This window comes from Panthera onca, chromosome D2, assembly GCF_046562875.1.
Source record: "Panthera onca isolate mPanOnc1 chromosome D2, mPanOnc1 haplotype 2, whole genome shotgun sequence".
Lineage (NCBI taxonomy): Eukaryota > Metazoa > Chordata > Mammalia > Carnivora > Felidae > Panthera > Panthera onca.
In genome coordinates this window covers 70,811,407-70,831,077 of record NC_138349.1, presented here as the reverse complement: position 1 = coordinate 70,831,077, position 19,671 = coordinate 70,811,407, and the positions used below count along the sequence as shown (strand labels likewise).

Below are 19,671 nucleotides of genomic sequence, written 5' to 3'. Positions count from 1 at the left end.
CCCCCAGAGGTAAATGGCAGAGAAAGGGGCAGAGACCCCCGACATGCACCCCCCCCCAACACTCCCCGCCACGGGGTGACAAGGGGGAAACGGGTGAGGATTTGCAGCGGCTCGTATCAAACGCAAGGGAAGAAACTTGGACTCCTCTCTCCCGTACATGACACTTTGGAAAGGCAGCCGCCTCTCCCTCCTCTCCTCCCCACCCCCTTTTGTGTGTCCCACACCCCCACCGCTTAAACTTCCCACCGCAGGGGTTGGGGCTCCCGGCGGCCGGACAGGACTCAACTTCAATTACGTGTGGCAGACGGAGGGGGCCGGGCGGAGGGGCGGGGGCGACGAGAAAGGCGTCCGGGGCCCCCAGTCCTGCGGGGCCGCGCCGGGTCGCCCTCGCCCGAGTCGGACCAGCGCAGAGGGGCTTGGTGCGCCCCCTGCCCTGGGGACTCGGCCGGGAGGCCCGCGGCGGGGAGCGGGGACCCGAGAGGAGATCGGGACGGAGGAGAGCGGGAAGGGAGGGAGCCCCCCTCGTTGCCCCGCGGCCACGTCCGAACAGGGGGGTCCGCGGCCGGGCGGGGGGCGCGTCGGCGCGGGAGGGGCGGGCGGGGGAAGGGGAGTCGGGGGCTTGGGCGGGGGGGGGGGAGCCGGGCCCGGGCAGGGCGCCCCACTCACCTTCCTGCCGGCGCCGCCGCCCGCGCCCGCGGCCAGCGCGGAGCCGCCCCCCGAGTACATGTAGTAGGCGATGCCCAGCACCCACAGGAAGGCGAAGCAGAGCAGCATCCGCGAGCGCCGCCGCATTCTCCCCTCTCGGCCGCCGGCCGCGGCCGCCGCTGCTCGCGAGTGCTGCCTGGGGCCGGCGCGGGCGGGGAGCGGGCCGGGGGAGGAGCGGAGGAAGGGGAAGGGCGCGGCGGCGGCTCCTCCTCCGGCGCGGGCTGCTGCTCGGCGGCGGCGAAGGCGGCGCGCGCTCGGCGCCCGAGCTCCGCCCCGGGCCGGGAGCGCGGCGCGGCGCCCGAGCAGGAAGCGGCGGCCTCGGAGGCGGCGAGCGGGTCAGGGAGCAAAGGGCGACCAATCGGCGGCGGCTGCGGGGGCCGGGGCGCGGGCCGGAGGAGGGGATTACCGCGTCTCCATGGCTGCAGCACGCGGGGCTCCGCCGGGAGGGCCTCCGCGGGGCCGGCCTCGGCGCCGCCCCCGCTCGGGCCGCCGCCCCGCCTCCTCTGCGTCCTCCCCGCCGCTGCCCTCTCCGCCCCCCGTGAGTGACAGGTGGCTGCCCGGGACCGGGCGGAGCGCGCGCACACGTGCGCACACACACGTGCACACGCACCGGGGACGCCGTCGGTCACGGCTGCCTTGGCGCCGCCCCGCCGAGGCTGTCATCTCCTCGGTCCTGGGTCTTTGGGACCGCCTCAGACCCTTAACGGGCTCGCTCTTACCACTGGCCGGCCCACCTGAGTTTTTTCGCTGCAAACCCGCCTCCTGGCCCCGACTTTGCTGCTCGCTGCAGTTTTCTTACTAATTTTACAGCAAAACATCCCCGATCCCCAGGTGTCAATTTTATGTATCCATTTAGTCAGAGGTGGGCGGGGGGGGGGGGGGGGGGGCGGGAGGGTCTAGCGGTCGAATGAGAGAGGTCAAGGGAACATTTTTCCGAGGGTGCACAGCACTTGAATAACAGGATTATTTTGTTTTATATTGTTTTTAGTAACCATGAAAGAGGAAGAAGGGAAGCAATATATATTTTTTAAATCTTTTCCTTTCCGTTTGCTGCTTTCTTAAAAGAAGAAAGGAGAGTTACGACATAAGCATCTTAGGAAAACACTTCTGTCTTGTGACAGAATCGCTGTCACCTTGAGGATGCCCTTGCAACACGCGAACTTTCCCGTGCTCCTAGGAAAGAAAGAAATGTTACTTGGCACTCGATACTTCAAAAGTGATATCGGGGGCTTCCGGGTCTGGAGGATAATGGCAACTGCCTGAGTCTGAATCCCTACTCACATCTTCCGCAAATACAAACACAAACAAACAAGCCTTCAGCGCGACTAGGCGAGGGAATGCCGTGATCTGAACTTCTAATTGCTTCTTAAGTAGAAGAAAGAAAAGACCTCAAATTCCGGCACAGCTCCCTCCACTGTTGCCAAGGACTTAAGTGAAGTCCAGGCTTAAATCCTCTACAAAGAGAAAGTCCAACACCAAGCACTAAAAACTGAACACAGGTCGGGTACTTAACAGGGAAGAGGCTTGAAAGAGAATGGGACAGGAGGTGGCCACCTTGAAGAAGCCTTGCTTCTGGGAAAAGTCAAATAAATAAAGAGAGGGTAATGCCCTTTGGAGGCCTGGCAGTAAAGGGAAAGAAGGAAGTAAAAAGGGCAAATTAAAGACCCTGCGGAAATAAAAGACAGCCAGGCCCTCCCCCGCCACTGTTATCTATTAAAAACTGCACTTCACTGTACAGATAGAAGAGAACATTCCTGAACTAGGAACCCTGTGTCAAAATTCCTAGTAACAGAATAACATCAAATCGACTGCATACCCAGCCACCTCAAAAAGACAGCAAAACATTATTTGCATTTCCTATGATGAAAAAATGAATCCTAATGTTTTCAGCTGATGAAAATACACACACACACACACACACACACACACACACACACACACACGAAACCATGAAGCAGGAGAAATTGTAACACCACACATCAAACTACCAAATTGAGCAAAGTATCGTGTATTTGGACACACGTGTGTGCACATATGCCTACATATCTACAACTACAATCCGAAATTCGAAAACTAAGAACAGACTAGACAAAAATGAGGAAGAAACGCAGCAAAAGTTGACCAAATGCAGGAAAGAAATTGAAAATAAGACAAAACTGTCCGAGAAACAAAGAAAAATTACAAAATGTCCGAGGGAGAATAGAGTCAAATAAAAATATGTAAAAGGACCCTGAGGAACGGCAAGAAAATAATCAAGAAGTTGAAAATGAGATAAAGAAGTAAAAAGTGTTCAGAGATAAGTGGTTGAAATGAAAGACAGTAAAGAAGAACCAAAATACATATAACCGGAGCCCTCAAAGTAGAAACACAGTGAAACTGAGTGAATATTAAAACTGTAATCCCAGATGTCATGTTCAACATGATAACTCTATTATGAAAGATACATGGTAACATGTATGATATATTTGAAGGTTATTAAGAGAGTAGGTCCTAAGAGTTCTCATTACAAGGAAAAAACATTTGTTGTCTTTTTTGTATCCATATCTCATTTGGATACATATGACGGATATTAACTAAGCTTTAAAGTGGTAATCATTTCACAGTATAAGTTAGTCAAATCATTATTCTGTGCCATTGATACAGTGCTTATGCAGTATGCCAATTATAAAATTAAAAATGGGGGAAAGCTATAATCCCAGGAAAGAATTCGGAAATAAAAGAAAATTTGAATTACATATCAAAAGTAACTTCCGTGTACCTTGGAAAACTGTTCTGGAATAATCAGCTCCAAACGTATCTTAGTCAAATGATTAGATTTTAAAGGCAACAAGATCAAATTACTCGTAGAGTAATACAACGCAAGGCAACAGGGAAGCAGCATTTACAAGAAACTCAACGCAAGGAAATACCAGCCAAGGACTTTTGTGTCCAGCTCCAGACAGACAGATCAGAACTGGGTGCAAAATATCAGAGACCGTTATATGCCTTTCCTGGAGAATGAGCTTCCCCCAACCAAGAGAAAACTGAGGAAACAGCAAAATGACTGACGGAGAGCATTTATATATTTAATTGAGAATAGTATGTACGTATTATACTTTCTGATTAAGTAAGACGGGTGCCACTAAAGCAACTGAAGGAGAAGGGGGAGAGAAAAGGGAAAACAGAATCCTATCGTTGTCTATTAAATAGGTAATAGATAAAAGTCACATAATGATAGTCACATAATGATCTCATCTATGTGAGACCACATCAAATGGATAGATAGACCAGATGTCAAAAGGTTCAGAAACAGGGGTGCCTGCGTCGTGAGTTCAAGCCCCGCATCCGGGCTCTCTGCTATTGGCTTGGAGGCTGCTTTGTATCCTCTGTCCTCCTCTCTCTGCCCCTCCTCTGCTTATTCACTCTCTCTCAAAATAAATAAATAAACTTAAAAAATGCTTAAGAAACAAAGGAAGGAACTAAAGGTGATATAAAAATGTAAAACGTAAAGACAAAGCAAAATGCAAATATCCCCAAATATTGGAAACCCTATTCTAAAATCCTAAGAGAAAAAAATTTTAGAACAGCAAAGAACAGGGGTGCCTGGGTGGTTCAGTCGGTTGAGCGTCCAACTTCAGCTCAGGTCCTGATCTCACAGTTTGTGGGTTTGAGACCCGTGTCAGGCTCTGTGCTGACAGCTCAGAGCCTGGAGACTGCCTCGGATTCTGTCTCCCTCTCTCTCTGCCCCTCCACCACTTGTGTTCTGTCTCTCTCTCTCTCTATCAAAAATAAATAAAAAATTTAAAAAAAAAAGCAAAGAATACATACTAGATATTGGGGGGGGGGGCACAGTAAGTGTGGCATAATACATGTAGTAATTATAAAAGAAAATAAAATGACAGAGTTGAGACTAAACCATATCACTATATCATTTACAAATGGGCTTAATTTGCCTATGAAAAGATTTTCAAATTTGTTCATAAAAGAAAACCCAAATCTACAAAAAGCAGGAGCTGTGATCCTAATATCAAAGTAGAACAGACCAAAGGAGACCAAATGAAACAAAGAAGGACACTTTATAGCCCAAACTTCAAGTCCCAATGAAGGTGTATCAACTACCTATCAGTTAGGATGTACAGTTATTGATCAGAGAAGTAAAACCATTATTAAGGCTATAGAGTAAGGGACCTATGATAGGGCTGAAACTTTGTACAATGTTGAGGGCAGAAAAGAAGTCAGTGGAAGTCTGTTTCCAGTGTGTGTGGTAACAGGTCTAAAATCACTATAACGCGCACACGTGGCATTCAAAAAAACAAAAACAAGAACAGAAACAAAGCTAGATGTGGTGGTCTGGAGTCACTGAAGTCACCGAATCTTGAGCATGTGGGGTCAAGGAAATAAACAAGTCACATAAACACAAACACTGTATGATTCCGCTGATATGAGATACCCAGAGTAGTAAAAATTCATAAGTACACGGTTTTGGTTGGGGAAGATGAAAAAATCCTGGAGGTGGATGGGGGTGATGCGTAGCACGGCAGTGTGAATGTCCTTCGTGACACTCAACTGCACGCTTGAAAACGGTTCAAGTGGGAAATTTCACGTTATGTGTGGTTTCCCTCAATTAAGAAAATGACGTGGCAAATGGTTTCGCACACATCGTAGATGTGGGGATAAAGGAGTAAGATCCACCGTATAAAGAACTTAAATATGGGGATGGGCCAAGCACATAGTAAGACAATGCGTGGTAAAGATCTTAAGGGTCTGTAAACGTATGAAAAAATATGTTAAATTTCACTCATAATAGAGTTGCAAATTAAAACTACAGAGAAACTATGAAACCAGCCCCTCCACCCCCTGCCCCGAGACATTGGCAAAAATTCAAAAGCTTGAGAAAACGGACTATAAGAAAGACTAAGGAAGGCTTCTGAGAACAGATATGGATACATTATATTTAATAATGTATTATAGGGGCCCCTGGGTGGCTCAGTTGGTTAAGCGTCTGACTCTTGGTTTTGGCTCAGGTCATGATCTCACGGTTTGTGAGTTTGAGCCCCTCATCAGGCTCTGCGTTGACAGTGCAGACCCTGCTTGGAAATCTCTCTCTCTCCCTCTCTCTCTTCCCCTTCCCTACTCTCTTTCTCTCTCTCAAAATAATAAACTTTGAAAAGTAATATCTTACATATTATATTTAATAATATATCCATATCCATTTACAGAAGTCTTCCATAATATGTCCATATCTGTTCACAGAAGCCTTCCTTCTTCTTGTTATTATTAAATTAAAGGGTATTCTTTTTTGTTTTTTTACAAATTTTACACATTTTTTAATGAGTATCTGCTTATTTTGCCAACACACACACACATACTCAGACGCATACAATAATGATATACCAGAAAACAATGAAATTAGTCACCTATAAAGGGCGAGAGGATAAGGTTGAGGGGATTAAAGGAGTTACACCTCCCTCAGTATACCTTTTTCCTAGCTTTGACTTTTGGAAACATGTTCAAATAAAATCAACACAGACGGCAGGAGGCGGGAACCTAAAAATGGAATCCAAAGAGAAAGACCTGAACCTAACTATGTTACAAATGAATAACATACCTATACTGCAAGGAGGTAAAAGAACGAATATGCATACCTTTTAAACAAAGTACTTGGGCTATATAACCTCAGCCTAGAGAATGAAAGAACTTCAAACAATTTTTGAACTCTCCTTTATGGTTTTTTTTTTCCATAGTGTTATGATGTGGCAATTAAGCTGTTTTATGCATATTGTGTGATTGAGCATAAAAGAAAATGTATTGCTTGGAGAGCTAGGGTTTTCACTGTGGAAGAAGGGAGATATGAGATGGAATGATGTATAATGAAAGACAAGGAAAGGGTGAGGAAGGCAAGGAAGATTCCTATAGAGTAAACCTGGAATTAGAATGAACAGTATGAACTGTAAATATATACACATATATATACGTACACACATATACATATACCTATATGTACATATTTCCTGGATCTGTCCACTGAAAAGATCCCAGAGCAATGATACCTCAGTAGCAATGAGCACATCTTGCAACCAGATCTTGGTTTCTAACACCATTCTCCACCATAAGTTTTCCTTGGAGAGATGACTGATTGAACGACTAGAGCCTAGAAGGTACTAGATGAGCCTAGAAGATCCTGTTGTAATGAAAAGTAAGAAATAGTGGTGGAGGAATGTTAGAACATCCCAGGTGCCAGCTGGAAGGGTCCCCACTGGCTAAATCTAGCCAGTGTATATGTATCAAAATAAATATTAAATAAAATAGTGATCTATGAGTACATGCTGATAATAAATAGATAACCAAATGAAGGAAATCGTTTCCATAGCATGCCAACTGATAAATGTGAAGGAAAGGGTGAAATTGAGGAATCACTATCTTGCGACCATCACAGTAAAGATTGGTTGGTGAAGACCCGTCAATGGACACTAAAATGGGTGTGTTGGGGGGGGGGGGGGCGCATGGGAAAGGGGAGTTTGATGAGAAGGAGGATATTCACAATGACTTCAAATTATCGTTCAACAGAGTACTTATTCATCGCAGAGGGAACTTAGTAACTGGATAGTGGGAAAATTGGACAACACCTTGGCCAGGTGATCCAAATTAACATCACTCATGAGGGTCGGATAGATACCCTGTGTCTGCAGATACCCCAAGAAGGACACATCACTGTTTGGGTATTCTGGCCAAGGATTCCTCACTTGAATCTAATCGTGAATCAATATCAGAAAGAAAAAAACCACCAACCTGAGGAACATTCTGTAAAATAACTGGCTTGTCTTCTGCAGAAATGTCACTGTCATGAAAGACAAGGAAAGGGAGGCGCCTGGGTGGCTCAGTTGGTTAAGCGTCGGACTTCAGCTCAGGTCACGATCTCGCGGTCCGTGATTTCGAGCCCTGCGTCGGGCTCTGGGCTGATGGCTCAGAGCCTGGAGCCTGCTTCCGGTTCTGTGTCTCCCTCTGTCTCTGCCCCTCCCCCGTTCATGCTCTGTCTGTCTCTGTCTCAAAAATAAATAAACGTTAAAAAAATTTTTTTAAAAAAAGAAAGACAAGGAAAGGGTGAAGATCTGTTCCAGATTAGTGTACCTAAAGAGACATGCTAACTAAATGCAATACGCGATCCTGTGTGAGGGACCAAAGAAGCCTGTGGAGGACATGAATGGGACAATTAACAAAATTGGACTGCGGACTACAGAGTAGGAAACGGTAGATAGCATTACGTACCCTAGCACGCCTTAGCCTATCGTACGGGGTTGTACTTCCTGACGTTGATAACCGCGTTCTGGTTACCCAGGAGATTCTTGTTCTCAGGAAATGTGAACTGAAATCCAAAGTTAAAGGGGCAAGACATACACGAGTTACTCCCAAAATTTCCGAAGAAATATACACAGAGAATAATGAAACATATGGCCAAGATACTAGAAAGCGGTGAGTCTGGGTAAAGAACGTGTGGGAATTCTCTTTGCAACTTTTCTGGAAGGGTGATATTATTTGATATCGATGTTGGTTTCTTTATATTTTTAAATTTTTTTTAATGTTTATTTTTGAAAGAGAGAGACAGACAGACAGAGCGTGAACGGGAAGGGACAGAGAGAGAGGGAGACGGGATCCGAAGCAGGCTCCAGGCTCTGAGCTGTCAGCACAGAGCCTGCTGCGGGGCTCGAACCCGCCAACCGCGAGATCAAGATCATGCCCTGAGCCGAAGTCAGTCGCTTAACTGAGCCACCCAGGCATCCCTGAAAAGAGCCACTCGTAGGGACAGAAGCTCACAACTCCCATACCCCGTGGATACGTGTGGCGGCCACCTGCCACAGGCTTCCCAGAAATGTCCTGACTTGCATCGTGACTGAGAAATAAGAATTCATCAATGTGATTTAAGTTAAGGAATCCAGTTGCCCTAAAAATATAAACATTAATGATGTGCTTACTGTATGCCAGGCATTGTTCCAACACCGCTGGAAACGTCCCCAGCAACCTGCACGCAGCTTCCTGGGCTTGTGGACACGGAGCCCCTCAGCCCGCGTTAGGGGAACGTCAAGCCGTTAAGGATGGTGAACTTTGGTGCTCACGCGCCTGGTTCTCGCTTTTCATCTCCTGGATCATTCTGCCTGGGGCCTCACCCCAGCCTCTCGGTCCAGAAGTGTGGAGAGGAGCTCCAGATAAGAGCCAGAACGGCGGCCCCGTAGTCCGTCAATCCCCATAGCTCTTGTCACCCCCTCCCCACTCCCCGAAATGCTGGGGTCATAGACCACATGGGCCTGGGGGAAAGAAGGGCATCACCGCAACAGCCCTAAAAAGGAATTCTGGTTGATGGCTTCGAAGTGGCCGCCCCCCCCCCCCCCCCCCAGGCACTCCAAGTCCTCTGCAGTAATTCTCTCCAAGCAGTGTCATGTTGCCGGATGAAAGGCCTGGGCTGCCTGTGCGCTTGAGAGCTGGCCCAGGAAGTAGGGGTCCAGTGTCGGGACCCCTGAAGGACGCTTGGCACCTTGCCCCGGCCGCATTCCACAGGGATGACGGAGAACCGGTTCCTTTAGATTTTGCACGCTCTTGTATGGTAGCCCTTCTCTCCCTGGGCCCTGGACGTCAAGGAGAAGAAGGAGCGGAAGCTTCCCCGACACTAGATGCTCCTCCCCTTCCTCCCCTGCAGCCTGGGGAAGAGCTTCTAACCAGGGGGCCCCTCCGTTCATCGGGTGAATGAACTCCCGGTGCCCCTGCCCCCACAGTCCCCCGGAGAGATCTGGGATCCCGGGTGAATAGATCTCCAACTCAACTAGACTCTTCCTCCATATTTCGTGTTCCCCCACACACCATCCCATCGAGTGCCTCACGAGGTACGTATTACTCTGCTCATCTAGGAGGCCCGGAGAATTCGGGTAAGCTCTCCCAAACCCTTCGCGCAGCTAGAGGACAGCAGCACCAAGGGCAGAGCCTGGTCACCTCACTCGAAACCCGCAGCCTCCTCCCCCACCCCCTGGCCGCGCCAGCTGCAGAGTCCCAAGACCGGCTCCGGTACGCGTGGATGTTCCGAGGAAGTCTCTGGCTTATTTATAGTTTATACTCCACTCACTTCCAAAGATAATTGGAACCATCTTACGAAGCCCACAAACACACATACATAAGATGTTCAGAGAAGTGTTGTGTAGGCAGACCATGTAATGGGGGATTTTCCATTCCCCCCCTTCCCCCTGCCAGATTTCTAATCCTGGAGAGCTTTGTAAAAATATAATTTCCTGAGATTCCCATCCCAGACCTACTGAATCACAATTGCCAAGAAAGGAGCTGACTTGTAGATACTGTTTTTATTCCACAATACAAGGAGATACAGGAGACTAGGGACAGATTTAAGAGAGAGAGAGAGAGAGAGATCATACATCGTATAGCTGCATGGACTGAGAAACTCTTATGGGCCCAGGGCAGCTCCCCATGTCCCAAAACAACACTTCCCCTGCACCTGCTTGAGGGTGGACGTGGTCTATTCCGGAAACAACCCATCTTTGGGGCCCAAACAACCTTTCATCACCCAAGGGCCAGAGAACACAACGACGTCCTGTGAACCACAGGTCTTTACCACACCTGCAAAACCCTGAATCTACAAGGAACAAAGCCTAGAATTCGGTTTGGGAAAGCACAATCGTTAGGTGGTCCAAAAGCAAACATCTCCGACTCGAGAATAAACAAAACGATTCTAGACTCTAGTTTGAAGTGATCATTAATTGTTTAGCTGTGAGAATGCTGTTGTGGCCGTAGAGAAAATGTTCGCATTCTTGGGAGGTACAGGCTGAAGTATTTGGAAGGTGGAGTGTCATGACGTCTGCAACATCAAATGACCGTGCGACCAAGTTTTTATATTTATCCAGGGTTATAAAAATATAAGCCTGGATAGATCTATGGTATATAGAGAGAAAGAGAGAGAGAGAAAGCAAAGGTGGAGAAGAGTTCATTGTTGAATCCAAGTGGAGAGCATTAGTGGAACTACTGTTCTATTCTTTCAGCTTTGTCTATATTTCCAATTTTTCAAGATGAAAAATTGGGAGAAAAAGAAAGAATAGAGAACAAATGAGGGGAATCTGGTGAATAATTACAGTGAAAAGAACCACAATTTTTCCTGAAAAAATAAACAAAAACACAGACATTGTAGCCAGACGGAAACATCCGGCATGCTTGGCTGGCTGTCGGTCGATCAATTATTCAACAGGTGTTTATTACAGGCCTGTGCTGGGTCTAGAACTTCTCTAAACAGTAAAAAGGAAACAAAATTGTACACTATGGAGTTCCCGTCCCCGAGGCCCTGATGATTAAATTCCGTTTCATGAAACTTTCTTGCTCCGGATCTAACTCCTTGGGAGAGTCTAAAACGGCACCTAAGCTATACCTCTGTAGGCAAAGACTTTTCAGTCCCAGGAAGACTGTCTTTGTCAGAAATTTAACCAGGAAGAGAAATATTACAGGACGTGCCAGGATGTCAGAAAGGAGAGGTTATGCTAAGAAAATTCCTGAATTCCCCCCAAAGGGCCAGATGTTCTGGAAACGTGACATGCTGTGTCTGGAAGGCCTAGGAAGGGAGGTGAGAGCAGAGCTGGGTCAAGAGCAAGGGTGAACGGAAGCAAGGTCTGACCTCCGCCAGGATGAGGGATGCGGGGAGCCCTGAAGACAAGAGAGCTCAAGAGTGAGGCCTAAAGAGCCTGTAGACGTGATCAAGACAGTTCCTGAGAGAGGGACACAGCCAAATCCCATCCTCCTCCAGGGACCAGCAAGGAGCAGGGAAGGCGGGGGGCGGGGAGGAAGTCTCTGGGAATCACGTCACCCCGGGGCCGGTCAGGCCAGCTGTCAGGCCAGGGATCAGGTTAACAAGCCTAGTGGTAATTTCAGGGGGTATTTTTGCTTACCAGGGCGTAGAAGAACATTTCTCCCCATGAAGATAATTGATCATTCCCGAACATTTCGTGGAATAATCGGGATAAAGGGTTCAGAGTATCAACTCCTACAGAGATCACAGTCACCCGTTCCGCAAAGACGTTTTTGAGTATGTGCTTTGTGGCCAGGCTCTGCTCTAGATTACTGGAGCACACTGATGGCGAGAAAAGTCTCTGCCTTCAGAAAAACCTCATAGCATCTAGGGTAACGTGCACAATAATTCACGGGTGAACAAGTAGGACAGTGTCCCCGACCCATCTACTCTAGACCGGGCTGTGGGAGCAGGGACCTGGGGGGTACGTCCGCAAGAGTAGCCTGGGGGGCCTAAAGATGGTGGTGAAGAGACGCCAGGCTCAGGGACAAATCTTCTAGGCTGCTGTCACCCCCCGCGGTGACGGGCCTGTTGACTTCAGCATCCGCGGAGACAGACAGAAATTGCATTGAAGTATTTCTGACACGCAGCTGTAAGCAGGCGTCTCTGCTTAGAATGATTTATGAAGATGCTTTGTTTTTCTTTTTTGCACATAGTTGACTTTGAGTAAATGAGCCTTGTTCCTGAGGAATTTCTAATCAAGGTATCGCTGTATAAAACAGCCTTTGCCCTCAAGGAACTTACGGCCTTGCTTGAAAGACGGGGCACACACCCGTGGAGTAGACAGGAAGGCAGTAAATAAAGCGACACAGGGCCGGGTACGGACAATTAAGGGGGCAGTGGAAAAGTTAAAATGCAATATACATGATAGAGAGCAAGCCAGGTTGCTTTCGGAGTCTCTTTGGAATTTCCGAGTGAAAAAAGGTTTAATGTGCTTAATCTCCTGCTGTATTGATCGGGCTCTAAATCAGAGGCTGCCCTGGATGGCGGCTAGGAGAAGTCAGAGAAGGGACAGCCGCGTCAGGGTGACCGCGACATCAAATTTGACCCAACAGGCCGTGGGGGAGCGAGATAGACCACAGGCAGCGTTTTACAAAAGATGGAATAATGGGTCATTCCAGGACGCCCTGGGATGGTCGGCTGCACCGAGGGGGTAGGAATGTTGAAGAGGGGAAGGAGGCTCGGGGTGAGAGAGGCCTCCAAAGCCTCAGAGTTCAGGAAATAGGAGGACATAAGGGAGGGTTCTATTTCTTCCTTCAACAGAAACCTGTTAGGCAGGGGGTCCTGGCTGGCTCAGCCAGGTAAGCGTCCGACTCTTGGTTGCAGCTCCGGTCATGATCTCACAGTTCATGGGTTCAAGCCCCGCGTCGGGCTCCACGCTGACCATGCGGAGCCTGCTGGGATTTTCTCTCTCTCTCTCTCTCTCTCTTTCTCTCTCTCCGTCTCTCCCTCTCTGCCGCTGGCATGCACGTGCTCTCGCTCTCTCTCAAAATAAATAAACTTAAGAAAAAAAAGCCCATTAGGCACATGCTCGGTGCAGGCACTGTTCCAGCAACTTGGGTTACGCCAGGGACAAACACACTTAGGTTCCTTCTGGAGTTTCTAGTCTAACAGAGCGATGAGATGAGGGAGGGGAGGGGTTGGTCCCAAGCGTTGTGTATAATCAGGAAGTAAACAGCATGCCGGGAGCTAGAAGGTGTACTGGACAGGGGACCAGCAGAACCAGGGAGGGGTGGGCCACGTGCGTGCGTGGTCAGGCAGGCCCTGTGGAGCAGGTGAGATCCAAGCCTGGATGGGGGGGGGGGGTGTATGCGTGAGAAAACTAGCCAAGCAGGTACCTAGGAGAAGGGCCTCCCCAAGCAGGAGCCAGAGTGGCCAGTGCAAAGGCCCTGGGGCGGAAGCTTGTCTGGCGTGTGAGATGAACCTAGGGAGGCCAGTGTTGCTGGAGCGAAATGACGGTGAGGGAAAAGAGGTCAGAGATGGGCCAAAGGCGCAGTTGAGAATGTAGGCTCCTGTGGGCTACCCTAAGGACTTTGGCTTCTATTCTGAGCGAAGCAAAAAGCCTCCAGGGGTGGGGCTTGGGGCAGCAGAGTGACCTGGTGTGGCAATGACTGCTGGGTTGAGATTTGATCGGAGGAGGCGGGGACGGAAGCAGGAAGATCCTTCCGGAAGGGACCCAGACGGGATGCTAGCTCAGACCAAGGTGGGAACAGTGGAGGAAGCGCTCTAGGGGGGCGGCCTCTGGATGTTTTGAAGGTAGAGCCCACAAGATTTCCTGCGAGGAAGGAGGTGGGACACAGGAGGGAAGGAGCAGCTAAGGTTGATCCCGAGGATTTGGCCCTGAGACCCTGCCAGTCGGGAGCTGCCTCAGCTGAGAAGGGAAGGGGGCAGGCAGGGCTGGCTCTTGAGGGCTGGTCAGCAGTTCACGGTGGGATATGTGGAGTCTGAGACGTGTCCGAGAGTCCCCAGTGAGCAAGTCAAGAGACCGTTGGATGCACACGACTGGAGCGGGGAAGAGAGACCTCTGAGGGTCTGGCTGTAGAGGGGGCATAGAAGGCAAGAGATGGCAGAAAACACCATGAGGCAGGCCAAGGACTGAGCTCTCTCTAACATTACTTGAAAGTTAAATACGGCAGGGGCGCCCGGGTGGCTCTGTTGGCTAAGCATCCGACTCTAAATTTCAGCTCAGGTCCTGATCTCGGGGTCATGGGATTGAGTCCCCATGTTAGGCTTCATGCTCAGCATTTTCTCTCTCTCTCTCTCTCTCTCTCTCTCTCTCTCTCTCTCTCTGCCTCTCCCCTGCTTATGCACGCACGCTCAAAATCAATAAGTAAACATTTTTTGGAAAAAGTTAAATACAGTCAAATCCACTGTAAGCCTGGGATGCAAATGAAGAAAATGGAGGAGGGGCATCGGAGGGAGAGAATTGAACGGACGCCGACGTTTGGCTGCAAACAGGAACAAAGCAATGGGGCGATCGGTGAGACGGGGATCCAAAAACGAGCATTGCATTTAATGACGGGGAGTCTGTGAACCAGATTGAACAGTGAGATGACTTCGAGTCTGAGGAGATGGCAGGCCATCTGGTGCAAATGCCACTCACCGTCAGCAGTGTGACGGCCCCCTGAGAATGGCCATCGTACGGGCGGGGCCACCGGTGCCCTACTCAGCTGGGTCTTAGCCTTGCTCAACTGTGGATCCCAACAGTTGAAGTCGGAAATAGACGAGACTGCTTAACTCCTTCTCTACCTAAACCCATGGTGCTTATTTCTTATCATACTTACTTTAGGCATCGATGAAGGTGTTTTGCGATGACCGGAACATCCCAACCTCTGGAGCAAAAGAGCCTGGATGGCAACGGACTGCCTGGAAGACCACCCCGCCCCCCCCAAACATCTCCTTCCCTGCTCGTCATCGTGGGCTGAACACGTGCTCTCTGCCTGCTCTCTCGCACGTGCCCCCTGAACCTCTCCCATAAAACTCTGGTGTTTTATGAGGTCAGTTAAGGCTTGAGCCGGCTACTTCCCCAGGCTGGTGGCCCCGAAATGAATTTCCCCCTTTCTCTCATCCAAACCCTTGTGTTATTGCCTTCTCTTGCGACAAGTTTATCTGAGTTTGTTCTGCAACAGGGTTGGCGAACCCAGCTGGGAGCTACCCTTCTGATTTGTCCAGCTCCCTGGGGTCCCCGGGATGGAGCAGTTGGCCCGAGCAGTGCCCTGGGGCTCCCCCATTCATTTCCTCAGGTAGCCGCCATGACGGATTGGTCTCTGACATGAGGGAGGGGGCAGAAGGGAGTTAAAAATGGAGAGAAAGTGGAAGGGACCCCCCTCTGTGTGGCCTGTGGAAGGAAGGAAAGGGGTGACACGGGGCCGGGGGAGCCTCAGCAAGAGACATCAGCCTTGTGTGTTGAAGGACAGGGACGGACTCCTTGGAAGGGTAGAGACTGGCCTCGTGAGTAATGGTGAGAGTGGGCCCCAGACAAGGGGAATGGAGGTCTACAGTGATCAGTCTGCTGGGGCCGCCATGACAAACTATCACAGAGTCAGGCCTTCAACAAGTCATTCAACAACAGCTCTGGAGGCTGGAAGTCCGAGGTCAAGGTGTCGGCGGCCCTGGCTCCTCCTGAGGCCTCTCTCCTTGGCTTGTCGATGGCCGTCCTCTCTCTGTGTATTCACATGGTCATCCCAGGGGGTGTCTGTGCCCCAATGGCCTCTTGTAAAGACACCAGTCAGATTGGATTAGGGCCCACCCTAACGACCTCATTTTACCCTCTTTAAAAGCCCCGTCTCCAAACAGTCACACTCTGAAGAACTGGGAATTAAGACTTCAGCATAAGAGTTTGGGGGGTGGCACAATTCAGCCCATAACACATAGAGATTAGATGAGGACCACATTTCCTCCCGAGATGGCAAAGCCCGTGTCAGAATAAAGCCGCGGTGGAGCGAGGGGCGGATGCCGTCAGCGAAATCTCCCCACCAAATTAAAAGTGAGGTCAAGAGCAGCCACGGTTAGGGGCCCAATAAACAGAATTCTCTCCGCTTAAGCAGAAAATGGGGGGGGCAGGAAATGTGGCCGGGCTCCAGAGGAACTGATTCTCGGAACTGAGAATCCCACGAACCGGCTTCTCTGCCCCTTCGCGTAACCCCCAGTCCTGCTCACGTCTTCGTTCTTCTCTCTCAAGCATCTATTTTCTTTCTTTCTTTCTTTCTTTCTTTCTCACTTATTTTAGAGAGAACATGCAGGGGAGAGGGACAGGAGGAGAAAGAGAGAGAGAGGGAGAGAAAATCCCAAGCAGCTGCCACACCGAGTGCAGAGCCTGACACGAGGCTCGATCTCACGACCCTGAGCTCATGACCTGAGCCAACATCAAGAGCTGGAAGCTCAACCAACTGAGCCACCCGGGCGCCCCTCAAGCACCTGCTTTCTGCACTTCAGGGCTGACGAGACCAGGCGTGGCCCTCCTCCGCCTGGCCTCACGTGACTTCCCAGCCCTCCCACCTGCAGATTGTAGGGATGCTCTCTGAGGCTCAACTCTGAGGAACTGAAGATTTGGCTGGTTTGAGTAACATGCATCCCCCTGTCCGCATGGGGGAGGCACCACGGAAAACAAACCCAAGCGAGGGTGGGTCCGTTGTAGGCTGCTGGTGGAGAGGGCACGGGCAGGTGAATTCAGGCGTCTCCTGGGGCAGGGAAGGAGTGGGGCGGGTGGGGTGGAATGAATCCGAGCCGGGGGCTTGCAGAAAGCCAGAGGGGCCTGCGTACAGATCAGAGGAGAGCAAGGAAAGCCAAGACGGGGTCTGAATGGCTATGGGAGGGTGAGAATCAGGAACACGCAAGAAAGAAAGTGAAATTTCCCCAGAGGAGGACAATTTAGGCTAGGTAATGCTTTGTCAAGTGTGATTGCGTATAATGAGGCAGAACAATAGAGAAATGAGTGAGGCCTCAGACACTTTGCAGGGGCTGCAACAAATATCTTGGTGTCGTTCCTTTCACGGGCTTAAAACACAGGCAACTTAATTTTTTTCTGGATGGAATGAAGGGGGTGGGGGGGCGGGGCAATGCCGCGGAGAACGGGTTTATCAAGTACTTCAGCCCCAGGGCAGAAACCCATCCACTCTAGAATGAAATGAATCTGCCTGAACCCCCAACAGGGGCTTTGCCTCGGGCGTGGCTACAGCGCAATCCGGCTGGCTGGCTGGCTGGCTGCCTGGACCGGCTGGGGACTTGTCATGTCACGTGTATTTCAGCAGCAACTGTCGGTGACGTTGACCAGAACTCCACGCGCCGAATGCTACGGTGCAGGTTTATAGAAACGATTAGTTGAGACCACGTCTCCCACGTCCTCATTTGCCCATTCAGCACTTTGCAGAGATGTACAGTCCAGGGTCTCCTGGGCTTTACTGCTTTGTAGTCTGGACCTGGGGGCGGGGGTCAAAATGCCACATTCGCAGAAAGGTAGCGCAGCTCTCTGTCCCCAAGGGTTCACACACTAAACCCATTTTGTTTTTCATTCAACGAGTAAAATACATTCTGTTACTCCCCCTTCTATGTATTCAGCTCTGGTTCTCTTCCTTTGTCCCCCGCGCCCCAAGGGAGAATGTGCCAGATCCGCAATCCTACGCGGAGGGCCCGGGACGTATGGCCCCGCACCCGTGTGGATAACACTAGGGCACGGTCTCCCAGGTCAGCACAAGGGGTCTCACACCGAAGCTGCTACAAGCCTCCCGGATCCGGCCGGAATCTCTGGTTGCCGGTCCCGTGAGAAGTGGTGAATGACGTTGTTCGCGGACCCAGAAAGTCTGGCGATGCTTTACTGGATGCCTGTCTAGCATGGCGCCTCAAAATCCTTTAAACGTCCTCCCGGAAGTTTGATTGCCAGCCGCGTTGTGACTGCCGCTTTCTCGATGCGGAGCCTCAGCCCCCCTCAGCTGCCAGGGGACCTGAGTTCCACCCACCAGTGGTGTTCTCCTGGAGCCTCGATTGGGAAGTAGGGTGACCAGCCATCCTGGTTTTTGGCCTGGCACTGAGGACACGTGACACCGTCGATGCTACAATTGGCCGAGGCCCCAGGCACACTCCGCCAAGTTGGTCACCCCATCTGAGGCTACCTACGTGTGGGAACAGGCGGGGCTGGGGCATCCCGTTTGTTGGCCTGGGGCACAGGGTGATGGCGGTGGAAGCTTCCTCTTGTGCCGGTTCTGTTTGCGTGCGTGTGCGTGTGTGTGCGTGCGTGTGTGTGCACGCGCGTGTCTATAAGCCGCCTAGAGCCTATGTTCAGCCATGCTCTGGGCTTCCAAATGTTCTCTGTGGTATCACTTGCCCTGAGCTAGCTAGAGGGAGCTCAATGGCTGACAAGACCGTGGCTTCTGGTTTAGTTCATCCGAGACTCAATGGCATCAGAGACCATCGCCGTGTCTCCGCTCAGTTGTCCAGCTCAGGTGGCTCCCCTTGTGACTGTAGGATGGCCGTCGCATGCAACACGAGCTGTGGGTTTTCCTCATTGGTATCTACTGGGCAAGAGAGTGTGTTTCTACCCCAGGATCCCGAGCAAGACTCTAGAAGTTCACCCTGCTTGGATGGATTCGGGCCATAGCCCCTCCTCCCCCCCAAACATTGACTCCATGAATGGAAGGTGCCAATCGGCTTTAGGGGAATTAACTGTTTCCCAAAGGACGTGGACTGTGCTGGCACGGAGGAGATAACCAGAATTAAAATCAGCTTTCTGTGAGGAAGTGGAAGGGTGGGCGGAATTGGGGACCGGGGAGGCAACGAGGGTCATCACATGTGGCTCTTGCCCCTGCGGCCTATGAGAACTGGAGGTTCGGCTCAAATGTGACCTCGTGCATGAAGCCTTCCGCAGACCCGACATGCAGGGACTCCCTCTCCCCTGGGCTCTGATTCTCTGCTTATTGGGTACGGCACGCTCACGTATATCAGACGTTCGTATCCGCAGGTGATGACTCTTGTACCTGTTCATCTCCCCGCGTCCCCTGCAAGCTGAAAAGAGGCCAGGGCTCCATCTCAAAACACCTCCGTGGCTTCTCCCAGCAGTCCACGCTTGCACGCTGCCTCGCGCCCAACGGCAGAGAGCGAATGAATGAACGAGTGAATGAATGAAGAGCCCCCTCAAAGTCCTGGACTTGTGCCGTGCGAAGTCTCTGCTCAGAGAGAGAACTTGCGCCATGAAACCAGGAACAGCTCAACTTTGTATTGACTTATGCATCTGTTAGTTGCACGGCGCGGGGACTCAGGCCTCCGCTGTCTCCAAATACCCTTTGTCTCCTTGCTACGGCTTCGTTGATCGATCATCTTGGAACATCTGCCTCCCGGGAGGTCTAGGCCCTTCCCTGCTCGTGCAAGACTGAGTGAAGTGGGGTGAGAGAGTGGTCAAGAGCTGGCTTTGATGTGGAAAGGGGCTCTCCAGTCGGATCAACAAAGCAAGCGGTTTGAAGTCAAGGTGAGGGCTCATTATCGCCAAGCCTCCCCGTCACTTTCCCTCCTCGGTGGGGTAGGTATGAGAGCGGAGAAGACAACTTCTTTTTTTTTTTTTAAGACACCTCTAATCAAAGAGAGCTCAGTAGAAGGGCTGAAAGAGAAAAACCTGTCATTTTTAAATGAGCAGACCAGTTGTTTCAAAGGAAATTATTAGCATATTTCCA

At 50.4% G+C, this 19,671-nt stretch overlaps 1 protein-coding gene across 2 annotated transcripts in view; it reads right to left on the bottom strand.

Moving 5' to 3' along the window:
* GALNT2 (polypeptide N-acetylgalactosaminyltransferase 2) overlaps positions 1–1,219 on the bottom strand; it is a 193,311-nt gene extending 192,092 nt beyond the window's left edge. Inside the window, exon 1 of one of the 2 annotated variants that reach the window (XM_078434242.2) lies at positions 1,112–1,219. Coding sequence is in view for 1 of the 2 variants with exons in the window: in XM_078434240.2 (XP_078290366.1) it covers positions 667–792 (126 nt within the window). In the remaining variant the exon portion in view is untranslated. Of the gene's footprint in view, positions 1–666; positions 999–1,111 lie in introns of those variants that run through there. The other variant, XM_078434240.2, reaches the window with a different exon arrangement.
* Between the last annotated feature and the right edge of the window lie 18,452 nt (positions 1,220–19,671).